The 27568-nt window shown below is 40.8% G+C and overlaps 1 protein-coding gene across 1 annotated transcript; it reads left to right on the plus strand.

The window, feature by feature from the left end:
• The first annotated feature begins 257 nt into the window (after window positions 1-257).
• On the plus strand, window positions 258-27566 carry paplna (papilin a, proteoglycan-like sulfated glycoprotein). The gene is made up of 27 exons (XM_044142764.1): window positions 258-502; window positions 2714-2776; window positions 3313-3416; window positions 6371-6431; window positions 6560-6662; window positions 6805-6935; window positions 9260-9383; window positions 10802-10882; window positions 11488-11660; window positions 11768-11891; window positions 11976-12102; window positions 14195-14399; window positions 14515-14691; window positions 15445-15595; window positions 16582-16662; window positions 17293-17491; window positions 17741-17825; window positions 17921-18044; window positions 19064-19460; window positions 21495-21653; window positions 21731-21858; window positions 22885-22939; window positions 23063-23209; window positions 24520-24647; window positions 24884-24992; window positions 25861-26033; window positions 26988-27566. The coding sequence occupies exons 2-27, from the start codon at window positions 2726-2728 to the stop codon at window positions 27149-27151; spliced, it is 3561 nt and encodes a 1186-aa protein (XP_043998699.1). The 5' UTR covers window positions 258-502; window positions 2714-2725; the 3' UTR covers window positions 27152-27566.
• The last annotated feature ends 2 nt before the right edge of the window (window positions 27567-27568 follow it).

Genomic DNA, 27568 nt, shown 5'->3' on the forward strand with positions numbered 1-27568 from the left:
GCTGAAACTGTAACGTAACATTAACATTACATCCACATTGCGTTGCATGATTGCCCTGCTATTACATAACTCTTATTCACTGTACAAACATCCCCACCACCCCCAAATAAAAAACCCCTCCCTTTACGTCTGTGGCATACCTATGGAGAGCCAAACATAAAACGAAAGCTCGCGCTAACTGTTATTTGTGAGGTCTAAAATTACACACAGTGGGCGTGAAACATCTCCGCTTCTGCCAGGAGGGGCTGTAATTGGGCTGCGAGAGCTGCCGGTTAAAAGGCGCGGAGCGGACGCCCCGCAAAGAGTTTCAACTAGCGCCACTTTCTCCACTACCTGTTGGCTTCCTGGACGCAGAAGAGGAAAGAGACGAGGGCTTCCGGGCAGACGTATCCCAGGACACGGCGACTCTCTTTCGGACGCTTCGAGCCGGTCCTCCGCTGTCAGCTGAGCCGCGTCGACACAAGAAGAAACCTTCCTTTAAAAATAAATAACACTGAACAGGGTGAGTGAATAGTTTTTTGTTTTTTTTATAATCCAGAATCTTTATACAAATCTTTAATTGGCGTTTTTTGTTGTTTGCGAAGTGGGACCCCTTAACTGTCCCCCCCCCCCCAAAAACACACAAGTCAAAACAGGACACCGGTGTCACCATGACAGTTCAGGGGTTTAAGGGATATAGCCTACACGTGTAGCCAAATATTAATAGTAATAATAATAAACACCCAGCAAATCTATTAATAAAGACTCCTTATTAAGTTCTGGGTAGCTTCAGACTTCTCACCTGGTACGTGGGGCACAAGACACTGCTTGTCCTGCTGACTTAGGAGCAGGATAATAGGTTATTTAGTTTGATAAAAGCAAGCAGGTAGTGACCTGAGAGCTCTATGACCGGGTGCATTGATGACACATGAACCTCACAGGAAATTTCAGTGATTCATCAGTCTAGCCGATCAGTGCCTCCAAGGGATTATTTTAGGAGTCTCCAGTCAAACTGATGAAACTTTCCTCCTGGTTTCCAGGCTTCCTGCGAGGTTGTTTTGTGTGACCTTTCTCACTGTGTCACACAGTGACTTTCTATGAAGCAAATGGCCACACATTGACTGATTTCCCTTTTCTTTTTGGAGTTGTGGAGGGAGTGGAGGGTGTAATGGCTAGCCCTATAAATTTTCACTTTTGTTTGAATCAAAGGCAAACACTCAGTAGATAAATACGTAGCTGCTTACATGTCAGTTTTTTTTTTAGACTTTCTTGGTATTGGCTTTTTAAACTGTATTTAACACAGTTCAGAGTGACTCAGGATCAGCCATCTTTAACAAAAGTGGGGTTAACTGTCCTCTCTGGGGGCGTTTGGTGGTCGCGACACGCAGGTCTGGTGGGGTTCAGCAGCCCCAGCCGACCCTCATTCCTCATCTCAGGAGAGGCAGAAAACTCTCTGTTTAGCCACGTTTAAACAAACAGTCCTTCCTGTTGCAACAAAGAAAAAATATGTTTAATTCATTTAATCCGCTAAGCAAAAGTATAAGAAAGAATAAATGAGAGTGTAGACGTGGCTTCGTCAAATGTTTTCAAAGGGTCTCAATTCAAAATGTGAACTGCTTTAATAGAAACGGGGAAACAATGTCGATGTTGGCTAAATTCGTTTTTGCTGATGAGAGCAAAAATAAAACCCGCTCGGAATCACCAGAACTCTAGAAAAGAGGCAAAAAGTGAGTGGAAGGAGATAAAATACTACCAGGTCTAATTTTGAGATGACTTAGAAAAATAGTTAGTGATTCTTGATTTCAATTTCTTTTGCCATCATCATCTTTTGGCGTGGCAGCATTAGAGTCAGGGACTGAGAAGCTCACAAAGAAGCCTGGTTCTGTTCTGGTGATTACTCCTTACACAATCAATAAGATGGAGAACAAAGTAGTTTCAGTCAGAGGCTTGGTTTCACACCGCTGTAGTCCAGACTGCTACAGCAAATCTTTCCTGCTCAGTCATCAACCTCTTCATCAACTCTTTGGAAAGCCATGGATAATATGAGTTGTAACATTTGGCTTCCCTCTAGACTTGATAAAGTATTTATGAATTTAATGAAACGTTGTAAACATTCATGTCTGATTTAATGTTTCACCTTGGTGTAGGAAACTGTCGACTAAAAACTAAACAAAAGCTAAAATGACTAATTGTAACCAAAATAAAAGACATTTGCAGCATCATCACCTTTCTCTAAAAGTGACATGTTCCAAATATTTTGACCCAAATTGATTAATTTTACCACCATGTCCTTTTGAAATCCTCTCATTTAGTTTTGATCAGATTGTTTTTAAACCTCTCCGGATGCGAAACAGACGTAACGTCTAAGATTTTTATTGATTTATTTTGCAAATCCAAAATGGATGGATAAACATGGCGTAGTAACGGTAGAGTTGATTAGATTTAGATGGTCACTCGCCAAACATGCAGCTTCTCATCCAGCTTGATGATCAAAGCTCCGATGGCGCCGCTGCACAAGCTGATTTACACAGTTGGAAAGGTTTTGGGAAACGCTGCAGGGCAACACAACCAAAGCTGTTTCAGTCCAGGACCTCATGCAGTCTCTTCTCTCTGGCTTCATTTTCAAAGTGTCGGCCAGAGGGTCGTGTATTACAACAATGTCTGGGATGCTTTAGTTGCTCTGGCGGACAAGTAACTTTAAATCCTTTGTGTGTTTTTTTTTTTTTTTTGACAGGGTTCAGCGAAGATGCTACTTCCTCTGATAATCCTGCAGCTGCTTCTGGCTCCAGTGTTCATGGTAAAGTGGTTTTGTTGTAAATAAAGGCTCAGTAAGACAGAGGAGGTTTGGATCCAAAGTAGCAACGTGTCCAAAACCAAGACTCCCCCTTTCACTGGTTACATGTAGAAATCTTCTAGTGTGGTATTCCTACCTCTGAATTTTGACACATTTTGTCCCATAGCTTTTAAAAAAAACCCCAAAAAAACAGTGGATGTTTTTAGTATTTCATGTCATGATCCCGCTAGGACTGTCACAATAAATTGTTCCAGAAATTATTCCGATAAATAAGAATATTGTTGTTTTGAGGCTGTTTTGGTTTCCTCACCTAAAATCTCCATAAAATACAGTAAAGTTTGTGGTTGACAGCTTTGATAGCTACTGTATAAATGCATTTTCAAGAATAAATAGGATTCTTTAAAGATCTTTTCTGTTGAATTTTAGTAAACCAAAAGTCTGTGATGTAATTAAATGCAATAAAATAAAAAATAATAAGCAAGAGAAATGTTTTCATCTAGAATTGGCTCCAGTAATTTCTTGTTTTTTAATGCATCCAGCTGCCCAGTGTGGATTACTGGGACTCCTGGGGTCCTTACGGTGAGTGCAGTCGTAGCTGCGGCGGCGGTGTTACCATGAGAACAAGACGCTGCATCACCCAGAGGTAGGTCCTCTTTTTTGTTTTGGATTCTTGTTTCCAAAGTCCAGTTTGGCTGTATTGAGATGCCCACATTGCTGATTTCCCCTGAGCACTAAATCTGTATTATGATGGGAAGAGAGTGATATACGAACTCAGCAGAGATGCTTGTCCTGAGTTGGGCGTTGGCTCCTGAAAAGGATCAGTTTGGCGTCAATATGCACTTTTGACTTGCACAAGTTTTCTCCTGAATGGGTTCTTTTAGGCCTTTAAGGTGTCATTTTTATAATTTTAGGTCTTGCTTTTATTTGTTCGTCAAGCGGCTTCTCCTCTTTCTCACTGCATCGGGATACAGTTTGGTATATTAATTCATGACGGGTGTTGTTGCCAGAACGTCGTTTTCACAGCTTGTTATTGCTGGTGTCCAACTGGCACCTTGCCTGATGTAATCTCTAAAGACATCTGTATTCACAAGATCAGGAATGCGCTTTCTTCTCAGCAATTCTCCCTACAAAAACACAAAATCTTACCAGGTATTTGTTTTTATAGTTTTTAGTGAAAATATCTTAGCTTGAAATAAGACATAATTAACTAACTTAAGTAATTTCACAGCACAGTACAGATGCATGTTTTCAGTAAATCATTTCTTAATGTGGATTAAAAAAAGTTCTAGTTCCACTGAGATTTTTTCACAGGTGACACGTCCCTCTTGCAGGGCTGTTTACTTTGTTGCTCCATATAACTGTGACTCAAACATTGCAGTAATAATAATCCACTATGCTATGATGTCCACACTAATAAAGATTCACTCACATCGGGATGCTTGAAGCTTGAAACTGAGAGTGAAACTTGGCTTACTTTCTGATTATTTGAAAAGACTGATTCTCGGCGTAATAGCAATAAACAATAAATACAGTGTCTTGCAAAAGTATTTACAGATCAGTTTTTTTCAGAGAACAATGGAGGAAAATGTCGATCTTTAGATGAAACTGTCGAACCACTGAGCTCTGGTTCCCCAAAGCGTTGACTGAGCGGGTGGAGCGCAGACTCACGTCGCGCTGCTCAGATGTTAATCATACAAATCTTTCAAACCTAAATAAATCCGAATTACATTGTACTTAGTGTCGGCCTTTGGGGCCCGCCGATGAGATATCAAGAGCGCTGATGCGTCTCAGTAATTGAGCAATCCGTTCGTGTGGGAATTTTTCTGATAAAACCAACAATTTTGCTGCTTCCCAACATGTCCGTGCAGCCAGTCAGTGAGTCAGACAGTCTGTTAAGTGAGTGACTCCCCTCTGTACCTCAGTGATCACACAAACCAAGGTGCCCTGCCCATCTGCTTGCATCCAAAATGAACTTTGCCATATCTTGTCTGCCGGGTTGGCCTGAGTCACTCCTTTAAACACAGTGATTTGATACGCTGAATCATTATGTGCTTTAACAACAACTCCCGTTTCGCCATACGTTCATTTCAGACTCGTCTGTGAAAACAAAACTTTTCCTCCATTATTTCGGTCGTCTATCATGTCGGAGTGAAAGGTGAGCCGCGCGAGTCGGATTTTGCATTCCTCAGTGAAAGGTTGGTCGGTATGATTGTTTCAACGTGTCATAGTCTTAGATCTGGCCGGCTGACAGGAGCGTGCCTTGCTCTGGCCAGCCTGAGGGCAGGAACTTTAAAAAAATAAAAAATAAAAAATGGTGGCCTAATCATGCGCTCGCTGCGCAGTGGGAATGGAGGCCTTGCAGATGATATTTAGAGCTGAAAGTATCTATTCCTGCACTTTCAGACTGCTTGAACTCTGCTTTTATATGGCTTCTGCAGCTGGTCATTAACCCATTTGCCTCGTTGTGATAAATAAGATGGTGCTACCAAAATTGGGAAAAATGGACTTGTATTAAGTTGGTAGTTAGCTTGTGAGAACCTCTGAACTTTATGTTCTTTGGCCTCTGTTTTGTTTTGTCTCTTAACTCGAGATTTGAACTTTCAACCCCCTGTCTGCTTTTTAAAATGTCCGTAAAACAATCTCACAAACTCAGTTTTAGTTTTGGGATTCGTGACTCCCCTCTATACCTCAGTGATCACACACTGCGGTCGTGTGTGATATAGAGAAACATTTTCTCTATTTCAATGTTTATTGAACATTATAGCTTACAAATAGTGTACTCCAGTGGAATTAATAAAAATAGTAATGATAACATTGATGCTAATAATGATATAATATTCATAATGAAATATATCAAGATAATTTCTAGTAATTAGTGTTGTTTAAATTGTTTCTTTGGACATTTTTTAATTCCACAGTCAATCTCCTCCATAGTTTCACAACACAGATTGAAACAGAAAAATATCTTGTTGTTCTGATCTTACAAGTTTTGAATTAGAATTTTTTTCTCTGGGATGATAAAGTCCTTCTTCTTTGAAATAAAAAAAACAAAACAACTTTTGAATATTTTTTTTTCCCTTCAAGGGGGTCTTTTTTTTGTGGGTTCTAGTGTCCCTTATATGGCAGTAGGCTGACAGGAAAGTTGGGAAGACATGCGGCAAATGTTGGCGGGTCCGGGAATCGAACCTGCGACGGCCTCGTCGAGGACTCAAGGCCTCCAAATGTGGGTTGCGCTGACCCCTACGCCACCACAGCTCGCCACCACCTTTTGGATATTTTTGATATGAATGTTTTTCCGAGGCACTGTGCAGAATAACTGTCAGTGTTAATGAAAAACAAACATGGCCAAGCTTGTGCAGCTACTGGTGTTTTTAAATGTGGTGTACTGGTGCAGAGTCATAAATAAATTTACAATTCAGTGAACTTATGTTTGTGTTTGAAAAAAAGAAAAGTTTTAAGTCAATTTTGTGCTATTTTTCTGTATTGGTATCGGCCGATACCAGGCCTCAGATATCTGCATCGGTCCATCCTTACTATTAAGCAAACCATTTTCAAAGTGTCCGATGCTCTTTCTTTTTTCACTTCCTATTCTCACAGGACAGATGGTGGACACAACTGTGTGGGACCAGACAAGTCTTATCGCGTCTGCAACATCCAGGTGAACAGAGACAACTGACAGGAGGACTGATAAAAAAATTAAATACAGATATAATGTTATTTGAAGCAGTAATTATTTCTGGAAAATTAACCTTCAGCCTCTCCGTTCCTCTTTGTTATGCCAATCAGGATTGTCCAGAGGGATCCAGAGACTTTCGGGAAGAACAGTGCTCCCAGTTTGATGGGACTGACTTCCAGGGAAAACGCTACAAGTGGCTCCCATACTACGGAGGTCAGAGTTACTCTGTTTGGGACATTATATCGAAATGAAAACCACAGATATTAGATGAAGCTGGACTGAATTTCTCAGTTGTAATGTGAAACTAAGTTCTCTACTTCTTCCTTCCTTTCTTTCTTTTTTTTTTTTTTAACAGCGGAGAATCCCTGCGAGCTGAACTGCATGCCGAGAGGGGAAAACTTTTACTACCGCCACCGCAGCTCCGTCACTGACGGTACCCCGTGCCACCCGGGACGGAGGGATATTTGTGTGGGCGGAGTCTGTAAGGTAGTGTTCTGTACAGATCAAACAGATGAGCAAATCAAAGAGGAAGACGGGAACTTTGTTACATCTGGATATCAATCTTTTCTTCCCAGTATTAAATGTTGTCTAAAAAATAACATTGCTATAAAACTCTTGCGAACATTTGAATCGACTGAGAGCTTTTCAAAATTAAACAAACCCCTTTCAAAATTAGAAATTACAAAGGCTTATCCACAGCTGGCCCAAAGCGTTCACAAGTTAAACAGCTGCTTAGGACCCCCACACCACCAGAGGGACCCCAAGAGCACGAAACCAGCATGATAAAATACACCCAGAATAATACAAACTAAATGCTATCACACATGGAAAAAATATTTCTATATTAACTTTATAGTAGGTAAAATAAATAACTCCTTAATATTTGCCCACATTTATGCAACAGCTGCGTAAAATATCTGTAACAAAATGGTAAAGGGGTTTTAGAAGTAATTTAAACTTTTTCTTTAAATACGACAGGGATTCATTTTGTTTTTGAATATAAATATGGAAATGTATTTTAGTTTAATTTCATTAACTTTAAAAACATTTAATTTAGTCCATGTTTATTGATTCTATCCTGTTTTTTTGCAGCGGAAGCAAAACTGACAGTTTAAATAGGAAATGTTGCTAAACCTCCGTGTGTCACATGAGCTCCATAAATGCATTAAAGATTGGGGTTCAATGAGACAAAATGTGGAAAATATTCAGAGAGATAAATTATTTGAACAATTAAACACTGCAAAAAAAAAATAAATAAATTACTTTACCAAGTATGCTGCTGCCACTGGTGGGGAAACATAAGACGTTAAACTTTTAGATTTAAACTTGTAAAGCCAAATAAAAATCTCTTATCATTTTCCTTCAAATTCAGAATTTTGCTCTCTTTCTTGTTTTTTTTTTTTTTTTTTTTGCTTCTAAGAAGCAAAGCCCACCTGATGAGAGCCACATTTTTCAGCAGGTCTCTCAGCAGAGCTCACGTTCACGTCTGTAGCTCATTTGTGATTAATGGCTTCAGCCAGAGGGGCATTTTAGCCGGTAACAGTGAAGTGCTGCCTTCTCCAAACTATGCAGGAAGCTCAAGTTTCATTACTCTCAAAAACATTACTCTCTGTATAGTTCTAACTTGTTAACGAAAAAAAAAGGCAACTGTATGATTCTTAAATAATAATAATAAAATAATTCACTAGCACGTATAAAATCCTGCTGGGGTTTAGAGATTTGACTAGAAAATCAAACAAACATCAAACTGTCTAATAGCATCATAGTTGCCTCTCCGTGATGTTTTCAGTAAATTGGTCACAGCGGGATCAGATCTCACTGCTTCCTAACTGCTCTGAAATCCTCGCTTTGTTAACGAGAGGCGACGCACTCAGAGGAGCCAAGCAGCGGGGCTGAATGCTGCGCGCTAACGTCAAACACTTTGTCCCGTTCCCACCTGTTCCTCGTAGAATCAAAACTCCAGCTTACCAACCCTCGTTGGCTTCACCGCACCAAAAGCCCCCACCAGGAAAAACTCACCCTGAGACCAAACGGGTTCCTGCAAAACGAAAAACAACAAAAGAATGTCAATTAATTAATGCTAAATTTCAGCGTCACCGTCCTTCTCAGAATTGGTTCAGTGACACTCACTTGGTTCACCTCGATTGGATTATTTGGCTTGTAGAGGGATCAAGAGTTTCTTCCCCATATTTGCTCCTTATTTTCATAACATATTCCGTAACAGCGCCCCCTATGTGAATCAAGGAAATACAGAAAGTATTATTTCTGAAGTCCCTAGACATCAGGTAAATTGTTTTTCTTCAGTTAGCAGTGCAAGATACAATTTACAATTAACATTCACATTAACTCAGACCTTAACTATTATTTCAAAATGTAAATTCATGGAAAGTGATAAAATAAAATACAATTTCATTGAAATTCAAAGTTAGAGGCATGGATTAAAAAATGAAATCACGAGGTTCACTTGATGTAGTGGCCCCATTCATCAAAAAGTTTGAATGGGGGCCACGTGGGACCCATCGGGGCCAAAGTGTGAGCTGGACGTGGAAATAAAACTGTGAAGGAGGGGAAAAAACAAACTGCTAATGAATGTTAATGTTCTGTTTTCGTTAAAGCCCAGGAGCTCATGTGACTGGCCATCCTCAACAGTGTTAACAAACATGCTACATGTTGAAAGATGTGGATCAAATTGTCTGAATCCATTTTGTGATCACTCAGTTACCTCATCTTTGGCAACTTTGGGCAGAGTTGAATCAGGCTAAGGTTGCGACGTCCGTATAAGTTGGTGGTTTTTTCCCCCCGTTTTTCAGCGCCTGGGCTGTGACAACATGCTGGAGTCTTCCCAGCAGGAAGACCCCTGCCTGCAGTGTGGGGGCAGCGGCCAGTCCTGCCACCTTGTCAAGAACACCTTCAACGCTCGCAACCTGCCAGCTGGTACGATGTTGGGATTTCTTATATGAACACACGCCTACTTTGCTTCTTGCATCAAACATTTAGTCCAAATCTAAATTTGCTCAAAATCCAGTCTGATTTGCTTTGGCACCTAATCATAGCTTGTCCTGATTTGCCGGACCTTCTTCTCCATGTAAAACATGCGATTAACTTGAACTTTCTGCCTATTTGCCCCCATGCCTATAAAAAACAAAAACAAAACAAGACTTGCTGATTGTACGGCGAATATCTGCCCTGTCAAATATTTCCACCTGGTGTTTGGGTCACCTACTTGAAAGAAATACCTCACTTCCGCATTAAATGAAGCGAGACCAGCTGATGACCAGCTGCTGCCTCTCCTGCTGTGTTTGTTTAAAGGTACGGAGAGCTAGCTTGGTTGTTTGTCTCAGGCAGCTGTCATGCCGAGGTACATCCCCCGACAGAACCTGGTTCCTCTGTGCCTCGAGAGTTCCCTTGGGCGGAAGGCCAGAGGTCTTTGCATTCACCCTGCAGCGCTCATGCAAAGCCTAAATATTGTTTTTGTAGATTTGCTGGCGTAAGTAAGTACAGTTTAGCGGTCTCCCAGTCCAGGCCCCCAGAGCCAGGTTGCTATTAAACTTAGCCCTGTCTGTATGATACAGAAAAGAAAAATGCAGAGGAAATGATAGACTCCTGCTTCAGGACAGAGCGCAAGTGAGGTTGAAGGCAGACGAAAAATTACAGTCTATCTCAATTGGATATTGTTTTCTATTTATGTCATGATAAGTACTTAAGCTAAAGCCTAGTCCCTTATCTGTGAACCCTGCTTGTTTATGAGGCAGTAGTCGAGGCAACTGCATGCGTGTGTGTGTGTGTGTGTGTGTCCTTTTGTTATGTTTTATTTAGGGTTTATATGAGGCTATGGCCAAAGAGTGAGGAGGACAGAAGAATAAAGTGAGGAGGAGGTCAGGGATGAATAAGCTGAAGGTCAAAGAACTCAGATTACTCTGTTTCTTTTCCACAGTTTTGTAAACTCAGTCAACCAGATGTAGTTGTTGTACAGTTTTGTCTCAATTGTACGTAAGAGGATTAGGGCCACCGAAAAAAAAGAAAAGAATTTTTAAATTAAAGTCAGAATTTATTATTATTTTTTTTTACGGTGGCCCTAATCTTCTTCCGTACAATTGCTTCTCTGACTGTGTTGTTCTTTCATCAAATTTTCTATTTTTGAGTCCGTATTCGCCCGTTAAAACTGTTCGATTCCTAAGTTAGTTGGCAGTTATTTCCGTAATCGATTAATCGCGATTACTTCAATTATTCATTCCAGGCCCGTACCAACTGGGACGTGAGGGAAAAAGTGAATTTGTCTCTGAAAACATCTTCTCGGTAAATTCTCCTCAATGCGTTTGCATCTGAATCCTCTGCTTGTGTTTTCGTCCCAGGCTACAACCAGATGTTCATCATCCCCGTCGGAGCCACAACCATCAGCATCAGAGAGACGACGGCCACGCGGAACTACCTCGGTGAGTCCCTGCTGAGTTTTTGGAAAACAAGAGAAAAACCAGTCACAGGACATACTTCAAACGGTTTTATGGCACGCTGAAATTCATTCAAACAAGGCCTGCAAATAACGACTATTTTAGTAATTGATAAATCTATTGATTATTCTGACAATTAATCAATGAATCAAAAAATGACACATTCTACATATTTTTAAAATTTAACCCCGTTAGCCTTTTTACTTTATATTAGAAATACAATAAGAGATGCAAATAAACAAATTCATTTTTCTTTCTAATTAAGGAAATAAATATTTTATTGCCTAAATTGCAACATTAATAACATTCTTTTAGTAAAACTAAATCAGGTGAAGCTAAATCTACGCCACTTGAGGAGCTTTAGCTAAAATATTTATATATTTACAGACAAAGGTGTTTTTATCTTAAATGTAAAATGTATGTATTATTGCACAATTTTGTCTTAAATAATGTTCTCGTTATTTTGATTAGATACTCCAGTTAGCGATTAATCGATTACTAAATTAGTTGACGATTGTTTCAGGAAGTCATGATTAATGTGATTAATCTTTTCAGCTCTAACTCAAACCTTTCTTGCTCTGCATGATCAGCCATCAAGAACCTGCGTGGCGAGTACTACCTCAATGGCCACTGGGTAATTGAGTTTTCCAGGGCGACACCCATTGCCGGGACCATGCTCTACTACCAAAGAGGCGCTGAGGGCGAAAACGTACCCGAAACCATCGTCGGCCGCGGCCCTACCACTGAACCACTTGTTGTTGAGGTGATTTTGACTTTTTTTTATTTCCTCTTCCAGGAATTTTGTCGTCACCAATAGTCTTTAGTGATTGGTTGTTTGATCCTTATTTATGTGCCACTCGACGTTCTCAGCTGATCAGCCAGGAGCCTAACCACGGCATCGAGTACGAGTATTACCTTCCAAATGGCCGTTCCAGGCAGGGCTACTACTGGAGCTCTGGATCATGGTCTTCTTGCAGCAAAGAGTGCGGATCAGGTCAGACTGGATGCACAACTTCGATTGATTCCCAAGCTCAAATACCCTGAAAAGAAACAATTCATTCCTCTGGTTCTCCATCAGGCTATCAGTCCCGCTTGGTCTTCTGCTCGATCGACAACGAAGCCTATCCCGACTATCTCTGTGCTTCTCTGCCAAGGCCACAGTCAAACCGCACCTGCAACCCCCATCCGTGCCCACAGACCCAAAGGTTAGTTGAGTGAAAACACGTCAGGCACTTTTCTGGCAGTGGATCCCAGATGAATTGTCATCCAGATTTCATCTCCAAGACAGCATTTTGACTGTTTTAATTCTTTCATTATTATTATTATTATTATTATTGTTACGGCTGTCTGAAAGGATGGCATACCTGTATCCGCCACAGTTGTGGAGATCCTCCGTCAGACCCAGGGTGCTCAGGTAACTCAGGGTCGGTAGTCGTAGCGACGCTCAAATTGACTGCAAACACAAGAGGGAGATAAAACTAGAGGTGGGTAATTATCGCATTGTATTATCATTTATCATGGTAAATTTGTCTTCATCATGACAGTTTTGATTTATGGTTGTCATGATAAACTCCAATTAATGAAGTCTAAAGCTCCACAAAACCGTTCTTACTGTCTGGATTGATAGTTTTACTATTATCTCCACTGTTTGTTAAATAAAAGTATAAATAAATACCAATAAATTGGTTTAGTGATTCAAATCACACATTTTTTTACATGACTGCCGTCCCAAAAAAGCACTTCACAAATGTTTTTTTGGTGGGGCTATGATTGCAGTTACAATTAACTAAAACAGATCTTAGAAATATTTCTTATCTTTACTTTTATCGTTATAACAAAATATTGTGATAAAACTTCGTAGCCCATGTCACCCACCTCTAGATGAAACATCTCCTTTTTGGCAGTCTTATTAGTTAGTCTACATGTTCTTCGTAAATCTGAGATACTTTGGTTAATATTTGGCTTCAGATCTACAAAATGTGCTGAATTAGCCAAAGCAGATTCATAAATCTCTGAACTATCCGTTCAGAATCACATTATCTCTCTCTTCACTCCTGTTTGCATGCAGTGCAAAAGCCTATTCCTGCAAGTAGAGTCAGAACAAAGTTACGTGGCACCTGTCCTGCTCAGAGATCCTCTTTCACAGTGCATCTGCTTACCTTGCCTCTTGAGGAACATACAGTGGAGATCTGACACCTCTGACCTTGTTAACCCCCCCGGCCTGCAGCCTCCACACCTGATTTCTGAGCTCCAATAAATCACGCAGCTTTCTGTCTTTGTCCATTAACGTAGCAATGTATTGTGAACTGTTCCTAGCTCATAGTTTGTCTTAAAGTGTTGCTGTTTTGTCCGTCTACGTAGAACAGAGGAAGTTTTGTCAATTCACTAAACAATTCCTGGATCAAATAAGAATTAATCCAATCCTGAGTTGAGCTAATGCAACATACTGGCTTAGGCATTTAACCCAAACATTGGTCAAAGTGGCTGATAGTCCTTTATCATGCGACAACAAATTTTGCTGGACGATAAATTGTTCCAGAAGTTATTGCGATAAATGGTAATATTGTTGTTTAGAGATCACTTTTAAGTGATATAATGGTAATGGCAAAAAAATAATGCAAAAACACATTCTGAAAGATCTGTAAACTTTAACGACATTGAATACGACAACTGGAAAACGTTTAAATAAATAAAATGGAGTTTGAAGTCTTTGTAAACAAATGTGTCCACCAAGCTGCACCAAGCTGAAGACTTTTATCATCCAGTTTTCAGTAGAAAGACAGAAAAAAAGAGATGAACAATAAATCATGCCAATGGAAATAATTGGTTTAATTTATCATTCGATTAATTGACTTATTGATTATTGTAACATCTCTAGTGGCTAATGTTTGGAGTCAAAGCGAACATTAGCTAAACATTTATGCTGATTTGTTAAAGCTGTCAATATTTCCTGACAGTAGATCATGAGATAGGTAATCTGTGAAAAAATTGATTTCCTCTGCATCCTCCCTGGGGCCCTACTGCCATCTGCAGAAATGCATCGCTCCAGGTCAGAAACGGCCAATCAGAGCCAGGAAGAGGCTCTTAGTACTGTAAATCATGCTTGTATGCGCACTGCTTATAGATAAATAGATTATAGAATAGTTTTGCATGAGAAAGTCAATTTTAAAAGCAATCTCATATTACTGTAATAGCTTTAATTAAATCCCTTTTAGCATTAGATCTTCAGTGTTTTAATAGCTACACACGAGGAGCGACAAGTTTAACTTTTGTCCATCTTTACGACGGCTTTCCCAGCTGGAGAGCTGGGGAGTGGAACGCCTGCTCTGTGACCTGTGGTGGGGGCTCTCAGCTGCGCTCCGTGCAGTGCGTACTGCACGATGCGTCCGGCCCCCAGGTGGTGGAGGACGCCGTTTGTGCCGCCTACGCAGACGCACCGCCCTCTCTGCGGACCTGCAACATGCACAAATGCGCAGAGTACCGTGTGACCGGATGGAGCTCGGTGAGTAAAGGGGGACCAAACAGCAGGACAGACCTTTAGAAATTTACATTTTTAAATAAGTACTTTTGTCCGCAACATTTTTTAAAATATAGATGATTGATGTGTTGCTTTGCAGTGCTCAGTGAGCTGTGGGTCAGGCGATCAGACCAGAGAGGTCACCTGTGTGGGATCAGGTGGCACCATGTTAGAAGAAGCATCCTGCAGGACTTTGCTCCGCCCACCTTCCGTCCAGCCGTGTGAGATGCCCGCTTGTCCCAAACAGATCCACTGGCATGTGGGAGCATGGGGACTGGTGAGTCGGATGCAAACATTTGATTTGGTCGTCTGAAATTGAACTGTCTTGTAAAGGTACCAAATGCCAAATTGCGGAATTTGGCATTTCAAAAATGAATTTGCTCAATGGAAAGATTCCAATATCAAAAAAACTCTTGTTTTCTCGATCAAAGGTTTAGCATGATGTGTTTTGGTTTTTCTTCACAGTACCAAAATTGGTTTATTCTGTAAAACTGCAATCGAATCACTTTTTCCACATCACAGGAGTCACTTGATCTTCAGCTGGATGTTACTACTGGCACAAACCACGAAGAAGAAGATGGCAGGAAGTAGCTAGAGATTGATGGCGCGACATGTTGTTTAGTGACTTATCATGTGAACAAACTTATTCAAGTCTGATTTTAGTTTTTGTTTCTTATTTAAAGGGAACGCCGCAATTGGGAAATGGTGTTTTTTTCCCCCAGCATCAGTGGAATATTGACACTTTTGCTCAAATTCAATCCAATGTAAAGGGGGTTAAATACAAACGGAATAAATGCAACATTTTTGCATAGTTTTTTTAACGTTTAATAAGAATGCATCACTATAATTCCATATCACTGTTCTATCCTAAAATTGATTGGTCTGTCACTTAAAATAAAATTTTGACTGGAGACAAAATTACACCACATTTGTGAAAAAAAAAAAGAAGAATCTTTGTGTTTAAATATGAAAATGTGAAAGGGGTCAGAATACCTTTCGCTAATTACAATCTGTGTTTGTTTTCCTGCAGTGCTCCAGAAGCTGTGGTTCTGGCTCACGGGAGCGCCAGGTGATCTGCTCGGATCAGGAGAGGAACCTCTATCATGTGGACCAATGCAACGCTCACCCCAAACCGTCCACGATGGAGCGCTGCAACACGCAGCCATGCTTCAGTCCACAGGGTAAGCGCCTCCAAAACGCCTGGATTGGACTTTTATACTAAAACACCTCATATTCTGTCACATGCTGTGTGACAGAATATGAGCATATTCTTAGCATGTTAAATTGCTGCGTTTTATGTCGTTAATATCCATTCTACTTCCTGTTCCTGTTTTCCTGGTCATTCTATTTCAATGTTATCACCATGACTACCACATCTACATCAGGTAGACGTCCCTCCCAGTCCTCAGAATTTCCTTTAATTTAAGAGGTTTCTGTGCCTTACTGTGCAAGGCAAATCCCCAGTAGTATTTTTATAATCTCTGCTTATTCTGGAAGTGCAGTACTTTAATAGTGCAGCACTTTAATAGTGCAGCTCTTTAATGGGCATGCATTGGAAGGTATGAGCATTAGAGTCAAAGGCAGGGCTGTTTAGTCGAAACCATTAATCAGTTTTGTAATAGGAAAACATGTTTGTTTTCCTTCCTCCTCTCTAAACATGATGTCAGTGCTTTGGTCTAACTGCTTTTTAAACTCCAGTCTATAAAACACACAAATTAATTCGTGTTCGAACAACTCCGGCGATCCAGGTCTATGAGCAATCTGGAGGCGTGTGCGCTGCAGTACTTCATGGGGAGAGCTTACTTTTAAATGGATTTGGTGCTGTTTTGGTGACAACGAATTTGCCAGGACGAGGTTTTTTAGCCTTGCCAGTGTGCCTCGTTATGACCTGTTCTCTTATGACCAGTTGTCTTATCGTTTCTTAGATGTAGACCAGACGTAACGGACATGTTGGTGATGATAAACCTCTAAGATATGTCTGAATCTAAGTGTCAGTGTTGGGACTTTTTATGTTGACACTCACTGACTAAAATCTCGCCCTACCTATTAAATAATTTCAGTTTGCGTAAACATTGCTCACTCAGGGTGACTAAAGGTTGTGTTCTCTAATCAAAAAGGGCCACACCACGATTCCCCTGAATGATTTTTCTCTTGTTGTTGTTTCCAGTCGTCCCCAGCATCCAGAACCCGCGAGGACACGACAGCGCTCAGACTAGCTTCCAGCCCTACATGCCAGATCTTTCAGCAGGTGACAATTCTTATTATTATTATTATTCTTTCTCCGCTCCTTCTTTGTCTAAGATTCTTCTCTAAAATGTCTGTTGTGCTCTCATGAATAAACTCTTTGAACCAAACAGAAAACTGTAAAATAAATAAATTGTTTTCTACCTTTAAAGTCAAAATTTTCCATCTTGATTTAGAGTGACGGACAAATGTGGGATGTTTTAAATTTCAGCCCCACTGCCTCTTCATCTAATCCCTTTGTGTTGCTATGGCGATTGTCCCCAACTGTCCCCCCTATGCTTCTGACATCCCCCGTCTGTTCGTCCTCTCCCCGGCTCTAATTATCCAGGCCTGATTGGCATGTTTTCAGGACTCTGTGAGCGTTGCTGGCCTGATTAAAATATTTCAGAAGCGGTGAACTGTGCCGTTCCTGACCATAGTGGTTCTGGAATGTTTTCTGCGACGCCATGCGCTGCCCCAACACTCGGGGAATTCGAAGCGTTTGTTTTTGTTTGTGTCTTTCGCCTTGTTTCTGATCACTGGAGCCGATCGCTGGGTTGTCACAAGCATTGTCGGTTTTCACGGTGTAAACACGGTGAACTGTGTGGCGTCTTGTTTGCTTTTACAACGGAGACATTCTTTGGTCTGCTCTCAGCACACAGGCCAGAGACCAGAGACCCCGCCCAGGGCAACACGGTGCAGGACCCTCACCACTTCTCCCCGGCCCTCCACTGCAGCCAGTCCAACTACGGCTGCTGCCCAGACGGACGGACCTCAGCCAGGGGCCCCCAGGGCGTGGGCTGCCCACAGACTCCAGCTCCCACTCCTGCCCCGTCGTCCTGCTACCAGACAAGGTATGCGCCCTCAACCCACCATGGTTTAGCTCACAGTGTGGACGGAGTCCGATTTTAGACTCGTTCTGTGGGTGTTACTTTTGTGACTCCGTTACCACACCAACCACACAATGCATGGCAAAAATAAAAAAACCCATGTACCACAATAGGCACAAATCTGTTTTTCTGCACATTTTTCGTTATTTTTGATATGAACATTCAGTGCTTCTTGCTCAATTGTTTGTGCTCGTTTCCTGTTTTGTGTTTCAGTTATGGCTGCTGCCAGGATGGTGTGAGAGCTGCTCAGGGGCCCAACAGAGAGGGCTGCTTTGAGTATGTGGCCCCTGCGCCTACGGTAATTAAAAACTGTTTTACTTGTTGGCTTAAAAACCCCCATTGTTTGTTTTTAAACACATTTTTTAAAAAAACAACATTTTCTTGTATACTCAGGTTGCTTCTCTTCCAACTGAGAACGCCATAGAGTGCCGTATCACCACTTACGGGTGCTGCTACGATCGCAAGACACCAGCAGGGGGCCCTAACGGCGAGGGCTGCCCCAACCCACCCAACCACAGTAAGAAGATAAAGAGTTGTTCTCGTAGAACGTATTTAGTAGAAATTGTATGATAGACGAACAGAAATCAACACATGATCCTACAAATGAAAATCCATAATTGTATTTAGCCCCCCTTGCTCGGATACCACTAAATAAAAGGCAGTGCAACCAGGTCACCAGTCAGTAAATTAGAATAAATTTGTAACTCATAATCACAGTAATTATAGATGTTTGTGAAGGCCTCGGAGGTTTGTTATAGAACAGTTGTGACGTTTCAGGTTAGGATCCAGAAGAAAACATTAAAAAAAGTTTATTGGAGTCATCAATAAAGCTGAGGAGGTTTGGCGACTTTTCGGCAGCAATCTCTGCAAAAGATGGAGAAAAGAGCAAGTTATAGTCTGAGAAGATAAGCTATTTCTTTCTCCCTTTCTTTCTGTTTTTTGACTTTATAATCTTGATTTCCACAATGGAGTGGTTAGTTACTGTCAGGATTAGGGGTGCACTGAGAAATTGGCCCCAGTTTTCTTAAAGGGGCAGTATTAAGTAAATTCCCCCATCAAAAACATACCTGGAGCGTTTCCTTGATTCTTTCATGCATGCTTGAGAAATCCTTTCATCTCCCGAGGCAACCACTGAGCTGTACAAAACGCCTGGGTGGACTTAGCTCCGCCTTAGAAACGCAGCGCTTTGAAATGCTGCTAAGCTGGGGGCGTGTCCTTTCCTGTTTCTTCCACAGTTTTCACTCCACACCACAGTTGATTAGTTTTGAGCAGTTATGAGGTGAAACCTTAAATTGCTGCGGCAAAAGTTACTCAACATGTTGTTGCTAGGTAACCAAACAAGGCTGAGTTACCAACCTTGCTCAGCTAGCTATGAGAGGTTTCCTCTGTCTACATTTTCCAGAATGCAGTGGGATTCTGGATCCAATTTCAGTAAAATTATTGATTTCAGACACATTATCTACTTCATCAATGTATAGTTATTGATTAATAACTCCGTTATTTGTGGGCTGTAAAGGAAATCTTTTGTTTTTGCAGTCGAGCGGTCCATCTGCTCCCTGCCTCGTGCCGCCGGCTCCTGCAGCAGCTGGGTGTCACGGTACCACTTTGACGTCGTCACCTCCAAGTGCGCCCACTTCTGGTACGGCGGTTGCCACGGCAACAGCAACAACTTCATGAGCCGGGCGGAGTGCCAGCGGGCGTGTCAGGTGCCGGCGCCTAGCCAGCAGCAGCCTCAGCCGGTCGCGCCCAGAGGGTCGCCCGACGCACAGTCACCCGACATGGGCCGCACTTTCACGGCGCAGGGCGGCTCGCCCAGCGACTCCGGCAGACACGGCACTAGCGCAGCCAGACACGCCCACAGAGCTCGGGTGTATCTGAGGACGCGCCGGCCTTCGACTGGAGCGCGCGCTCAGATGACCGGGCCAGCTGCCAGGTAAGAAACCCGCACTCCAATCCCACCATCGCCAGCGGCTGCACAAAGCCAGTCGACAGCCTTCTAGACGCTGCTGAAGGAGCTCCAGTTCACTTGGTGCTATAAAGCCAAGGAGTAAACGGGAGGAGATTGGAAGAAAGTTTCTAAAGTCGTGTATGGTTCTGGATTAGAATGAGGAAGTTTGTGTTTTATGCATGTAAAGGTCTAAATATCCTTAAAATGTATTCTTGATCCCAAATAAAGGCCAACTTTAAAGAGAAAAGCTAAATTATATAAAAGTAGCAATAATAATGTGGAGCATTAGTTATTTTAAGTGAAATTCAGAAGTTACTGTTGAAGTAAACAGAAGACACACAAGAAAATTGAAAATAGTACACAACGTTTTAGCTTTCTACTCTCCAGATTTGAGGCAAATACTGAAATTAAAATGGTAATTCTATGGCCTACTTTTTTCTTATGTCTCATCTTATATGGAAAAAAGGGTTGGTGTGGATTTTTTGCAGTAGAGCTATTAATGGTAATCGTTATTTTACCGGTAGTAGACTGATTTTTATTTTATTATTTTGTGGAGTTTAAAGATACGTAAAGAAAGTCACAGAAGAATGGAAGTCTAATGGCTTGCTAGACAGACCCCCATCTGAGCTGATTTTGGTCTTTCAAAAGCAAAATAAAAAAATGTCATACCCATAAGATGCAACGTTATCTTAGCAAATAGTAAATGCCCACACTTTGAAATGAGTCTTGTTAATTTAGAGTTTTAAGTTTTTGCAGCTAAACTACCGAAAGTTATCAGGTTGATTAAAACTTAAAAATAGCAAAACAAGACGTTGGTTGGTTGTGGAAGAAGCAAGAACTAAATACTAAGTAGTTGAAATGTTGCCCCCCGATTGGTCAGCGGTTAGTCTTCCATCTTTCTATCGATTTCGTCCCTTTTTGTGACATCTTTCTACTACAGTTAAGTATTTGATGACGGATAGCATCTTCACAGAACGTAATATAAAAAAATCCTTACCATCCCTTTAATTCCAGTTATCTAAACATCTCAGAAACACAACAGATATTTTTGTTAAAATAATGACGAACTGTGCCTGTTTCTGCCTGGTATTAAAACCACTAACTCAGTGAACTGAGGCAGGAGTTCCCACAGATTATGTTGTTTGCAGATGACATTGTGATCTATATTCAGAGGGATACAGTATTGTAGAGATACTCTCCTGTTTTATAGCAATAAAGTCAGTATATAAATCAACTGTACCTCCACTTTATGCATAATATACTGCTGTAAATCCCTTTTTGTACATTGTTTTATACCACTTTCCTTTTTATGTGTTTGTGACGCTAATATAATCAACACTCGCTCTTTCCAGCTGCTTCTAGCTCCACCCGCTGGGTTTTTTTTCTGCTTACATGGCGGCGCCTTATTTCTTGCTGTAGCCCCAAAAATATTGGGGGACAAAACTTTCTTTGACTCTAGGTCTAAATGGACTGTTCAGGTGTTCAAGTCTTTGTTGATTCTTTGCTGTTTGTCTGATTTAATGTTGGTGTTTTTCTGTTTCTGCTAACTCATTGGGTCACTTGTTAGCGCCTCTGAGCTCTGTTTGTTTGGACAAAAATCCAACTAATAAAGCTTTAATTGTGATACTATCATCGTATGTGCGTGTCATGGTGTCGTGTTTGGGAGCATTTGGGAGTTTTAGAAAGATTTTTGTGTTTGTGTCCATGTGGGGTGTCATAATTGTTGGTTTTAACGTGTTCACATCTGTTGTCTTAGATTGTCGGAGCACATTTTGTGTCGTGGTGATTGTCATGTCACGTGGCTCTTTTATGAGCATCTTTTCTCTGTCCATTTCCTTGCCTTTTTTGTCTCCTGACACGTAAAAAGCCAGGCCGGGGGCTCTCTTTATGCTTGCTTTGTCCACCAACAGTAGAGCATAAAGTGAATTTTGTTCTCTTCTCCTCAAACCTCTCTCTGCTTCCTTCATTTCTTCTCATCCTTTCTGTCGTCTTTCCTCGTATCTCCTCATGTTCCCTCAGTTTGACCCTGGCAGGTGTTAGCATTGATAAGAGCGACCCAGACAAAGTGGAGGCCTTGGTCGGCCAGACAGTGGTGCTGCCCTGCAGAGTCAGCCCTCTGCCTTCGTCGACCGTCGTCGTGGAGTGGAGAAGAGATGGGATCCCTCTGTCGGCTCAAAGGTCACCTTCGGCACAGATTAGATGGATCCGTTTATGTCTCCTTCCTCTGTGTCATGCATTGTTTCTGTTCTCCTCAGACATCACCAGCAGCCCAATGGCTCCCTGTTGGTCGGTCCTCTTATGACGTCAGACTCTGGCTGGTACTTGTGCTTCGTCACTCGAGAACGGGAGAGAGATCACCGCTACATTTACCTGTCTGTCTCAGGTACTCACAATAAAACCCTCCAAGCAAAAACAAATCAAGAATTTGACCCAAACCCATGACAGAGTATTAGAGCCAGGCTAAGAACCAAAAAATAATAATTATTTTTTGGTACCATATTACCAAAAAAGTATACATATTAAGTACCATATTAAGTTGTAACAATACAAGAAAAAGCCATAATAATGCAAGAATAAAGTCATAATATTACCAGAATAAAGTTGCAATATTAGGTGAATGAAATATCAATTTTACAATAGCTAAAATTTAAATGGGAAATACTGAGCACCTTGTGAAGTTTTACTTTGGCATCGGTTTTACAAACAGGACGTACTTAAAACTTTAACACATCATCATCAAATCTGCATCAATAGAAGGACTTTGAAACTATTGTGCAAACAACGGAAAAAAACCCGACTAGCTGGGTAGGTCAAAGTTTTGCTCTCTTTAAAGCAACTTTTTTCTAGTAATTTTACAACCTTTTGTAACATTGCGTCTTTATTTTTTACTTACATTATGACTTTATTCTCCAATTTTTTTTTCTTAAAGGTTTTATTGGCTCTGCCAGCCTTTATTTGTGAATGGTTGGACAGGAAAGAGGTGATGAGAGACGGGGTAAAACATGTGGCAAAGGTCATGAGGTGAAGTCGACTAAAACCTCCATATGCAGGTTGTTCTTTACTCCTACGCCACCACAGCTCCCCTGTTCTCCTAATTTAAAAAGGTTTGGTGGAGGTTCATCTTCTGCTGAAAACGACCCTTAATATAAATCCAGAATTGCAATGGAGCATTTAGATTATGGATTACAGGTTTTAGAATGGCCCAGTCAAAGTCCAGACCTTTATAAAATTCAGAATGTATTGTAGATCTTTTTCTAACGCTCTCCTTTCTGTCTGACTGGACTTGAGTTATTTAGGCTCTGTGACTCTTTTGCGAAAATCCTTTGGCCAGATTCTTCAGGAACGTGACGATATTCAACTGTGACTTTATTCAAGTGCTCAGTCATTGTCAAAACGTTGCTTTACACAGATGCTCCACCTCAGCCTTTCCCGACGTTGCTGCCTAAAGACGGCCCGATCCCCAGGTGAGAACATCCAAACACAAAATCAGTGTTCCTCAGTGTTCTGCTGCTGCTACTTCTAATACCTCTTCAGTTTCACATTTGGTGTGTGAATGTCAAGAGATTTGTTTCCGTACCGTTTCTCAGGTTCAGCATCGATCAGTCGAGCCCGTCGACAATAGAAATGCGAACAGGTCAAGCCGTCAGACTCCCCTGCACCATCGCACCAGCTGCAGCTCTGCAGTCTGTCAGTATTCAGTGGACCAAAGATGGAAAAACCCTCAGTGACTCCAGGTGAGATGTGTAGATCCGATATCTGGTCATTTTTAAACTGTAGCGTTCTTTGATTATCTCCACAGTTGTTACCTTAAAAGCAATTTCCTATTTGTATAGCATCAAAAAATATATATTCTAAAAATAGTGAGTTAAAAGCTAAAGGTATTTTTGTTTATATGAAAAACATTACGACTTACAAATGAAAAAAGGGAAATACGGCAGGATCCTAGTTATGGGGTTGATACAAAATAACTCTGTTGTCCATCCATCCATCCATTTTCTGTTCACCCTTCTTCCCTAATGGGGTCAGGAGGGTTGCTGGTTCCTATCCCCAGCTAACGTTCCGGGCGAGAGGCGGGTTCACCCTGGACAGGTCGCCAGTCTGTCGCAGGGCAACACAGAGACACACAAGAAAAACAACCATTCACACACACACTCACACCTAGGGAGAATTTAGAGAAACCAATTAGCCAGAGAACCCGGAGAGAACCCACCATGCACAGGGAGAACATGCAAACTCCATGCAGAAAGACCCCGGGCCGGGAATCGAACCCAGGACCTTCTTGCTGCAAGGCAACAACTCTTTACCAACTGCGCCACTGTGCAGCCTGAAATCTGTTGTATGACAGTGAATTATCTGACCTCAGAAACTTGGATCAATTCTTAAGTAAAATACAGAATCTTTCTATACATACATTAGGAACAGAGATAAAAAACAGAAATATTTGAAAGAATATATTACAACTTGAAAGTTAAGACAGTGAAGGTCACACTTAATTTTTGCAATCATATTTTTAGACTTGGTTCCAATCTAGTTTCATCAGAAATCACAAAAAAAAAACACTTCCATGCAAGAGTTTTATTTGGTGATAGAACTTAGTTGTTCTGTGGTTTACCTGAAGAACAAGTGTAGAGCTGCTGCATTTGTGATCCCCAGAGTTTATGAAGAATAAAATATAAATACAGAGAAAACATGAACAGGAAAACAAAAGAGGACCAAGTACTAACCACAAAAAGCAAAGACCAGAGAAATAATGCAGTCTAATAATAAGTTAATGATATTTTGTTGTGGATTTCCATTAACATTTTGCTGTTCACGTTGCTATTATGATTGTATTTAATGTATCATGCAGTGTAATAGAAGAAAAAAACAAAAACAAAGAAATAAACTAGCGACTTTGTTGCTACTTTAAACGGATTAAATGCCTATATTTTATTTCTGTGGGGAATTCTCAGTCAAACAGCAAATCCGATTTCTTTTTATCAATTTCACTAGCTGCAACAAGCTGGAAGAAAGCAGATTTTCTGACTGACTGGTGTCGTTTCAGGATTACCCAGCATGCTGAAGGCACGTTGACGATCAGCCCTCTGAGGTCTGACGACTCCGGGGTTTACACCTGCACAGCGGCCAGCCAGCAGCAGCTGGAGCAGAGGCAACTGCAGCTCAGGGTCCAGGGTAAAAAATGTTCAAACACCTTTTTCCACCTCATTCACACGCAGTTCTGATCGTCCCGAGAACACGCAAGCACTAAATGTGTGTGTTTTGGATTTCAGACATGCACCACCAGGGGGCAGTGCATGTCATTTGATACTCCAGACATTCTCAACCTTTTTAGGACATTTATTTGTTTGTAAAGTTGTTCTAAAAAGTTCTGTGTTTTTTTATTTTTTTTTTTTCAATTATATTTTTAGCCGACTTGAAGATTACCACAGCTCCCAACAACATCCAGGTGTCTGAAGGCAGCACAGCTCTGCTGCCCTGCGTCGTGTCCGGAGACAACGTCAACATCGGCTGGTCCAGGTAAAAGTCGGCGTTGTTCTGCTGAAAAGTTGAGTTTCTTCATGGACCTGATCATTATTGAAGCTTATTTTAAAGATTTTTTTATGCAATCAGTGTTCAAGAAGGATCAAAAGGAACCTCAGTGGACAAATTATCAGCAGTATTGCTGCAATTAAACCATTTTCAGAATAGACAGTTGATATTTGTTGGTCATTTCTAAGCAGTAGCAATTTTTGACCATGCGGCTCACTACCCAGGGCGTCATGTCACGAGGGGCGTTCCAGGTTTTCGGTTGCTCGGTGCACAGTGTAAGGCAGCCATTTTGGTTTTGAAAGTTGGTATTGAAACTTTCAATTACATTATATTAAAGGGCCATTTCTCAGATTTTTCAGGCTCTGGACTGAATTTTTCAAAAAATCTATCAAACTCATCCAGGCTGAACTTGAAAAGAAATTCCCTAACTGATGAGGATATCTGTTAGCGATATGTTCTTTTCCTTTGAGTTTGCTAAAACAGGGCCTCGCTCAGGGTTTCTCCATGTTTATCAGGTTGAAATGCCTCATGACCATCACCCTAATAATGAGCTACCTCCATGAATTCACTATCAGATTCAAGCCTGGACTCTGGCAGCATCTCTCAATGGATTTACTGTAAAAGGGCATTCAAAATGAATTTGAGTGAAAATAAAAACAACAAAATTTAGGAAATCTAAAATTATTTAAAGAAGTTTAAAATCAATGAACAATTTTTCAATATATTTTTTTAAATATCCTTTTAATGTCTTTCAGTAGATCTACCAATGACTTTTCCTCCTGTTCATGTCGATAAAACCAGGTGTTTGCTTGGACCTGTTCTTTTCCCGTTCAATTAGCAGTTCAAGTGTTGACAGGAACGGAGTGCTGGTGCGTCCAGACGGCCGCAACATCCTGGTATCGTCTGACGGCAGCCTGATAATCAATAACGTGAAGGCCTCTGATGAGGGAACCTACACCTGTAATGCCTACACAGGCATGTATTCTGTGAGCGCCACAGCTGAAGTCAGGGTGATAAAAGACTCACAAGGTGAGAATAAGTGACTCCATTAATATGTTCTGCAATTTGATTTGGATTATATTCCAATAGATGCTGATTTTGCTGTCAATCACAAAATAAGTTTAAAAAAAAACCCAACTATGTAGATTTAAAAAAATTATGATTATGGTAGGTAAGAGTAAAGCAAAAATATTTAAAAACAAAGTATTTTAAGAACGTGTGCAAAGTTTAATGCAGACGTATAGTAAATCAACCAAAACAGACTAACTGAAGTATCAATACAGACTCCATGTAATCATGCGAATCCTCAAATTAATTTAACACTTGACACAAATCTCATTTAAGACGTATTGATGAGAATAGTGAACTGGTTTCTCCTTTTGTCAGCAAAATTCTCGTTAGTCTTTTGGCTTTTCAAGTTGCAAGTTGTGTTTGACATAAAGTGTTGAACCTCATCTGTGGATGCTGTCTCATCATCCACCCTAAGCACAGCCACTACAGGGTTATGTATTTGACTATTACCTTGAAACGATAATAAGAGAGGCATACATAAGTGAACAGAGAGAAGAGCAGAGGACTTGGCACACAGCCTTGAGGCACTCCACTGTTTATTGGTAGTTTAGAGAGAAGTTCCCTAATTCTTTTTTTAAATATGTTTTATTGTTGTTGTTGTTGTTAAATTTGGATGTTTTTAAAATTTAATTAGAAATAAATAAATAAATAATAATTCTGATGCAATTTACTTTTCATCTGTTTTAAACATTGTGTGAAGTTCACATCAGTGGAAAGTTTCTCAAAGGACAAACAAAAGAATTATGTATTAAAATGAAAACTGTTCTTGCAGGGCTTTTTTTTAAATCCATGTAATTTGGCTGTTGCCTATAGGTGGGAAATTATTATTTCAATCTACTGGTTAGGATCAACCTGTTTAAACCTAATAATGTTCTGAATAATAGAATAATCTCACTGAATGTGCTGTTTCAGGTGTTGATGTGCCGCCAGGCTGTGTGGACCAGCCTGAACTCGCCAACTGTAAACTCATAGTCTACGCCCGCCTGTGCGACCATCAGTACTATTCCGGCTTCTGCTGCGCCAGCTGTGCCAGGCACGCGCCAAAGAACGGCAGGACTGGCCGGCATGTCTTTTGACACGCTGACCTTTCGCCTTGGAACTTCAGCATTTGCCAAATGGAATTAAAAATAGGGACCAGACTGCGCAGAATTATTTTTATTTTAGAAAAGACCCGATGAACGAGGAGTACTACAGTCAGCACTTTGCTCAGATTGCCTTCTGCATTAAGCAACATGAAACCTTAACATGAAACATCCCATAATATGATCTGTGGATATGAGGAGGCGCTGAAAATAAGCTATCTACTCACTGGACTTATGCTTTCTCTGTTTTTTAGAGAATCTAATAATCTAATATAATGTAATTTTATTGTTCCCTTCGTTATTTCGACTACCTTTCTTTTTTTTTATTCAAAATACGTACAAATTCAACATTCCTTATTTGTCTGTGGCGTTTTTATTATATATTTTTATGTAAATAAACCTATTTTGCTA

The sequence above is a fragment of the Gambusia affinis genome, linkage group LG16 (genome assembly GCF_019740435.1).
Source record: "Gambusia affinis linkage group LG16, SWU_Gaff_1.0, whole genome shotgun sequence".
In the NCBI taxonomy this organism is placed as follows: domain Eukaryota; kingdom Metazoa; phylum Chordata; class Actinopteri; order Cyprinodontiformes; family Poeciliidae; genus Gambusia; species Gambusia affinis.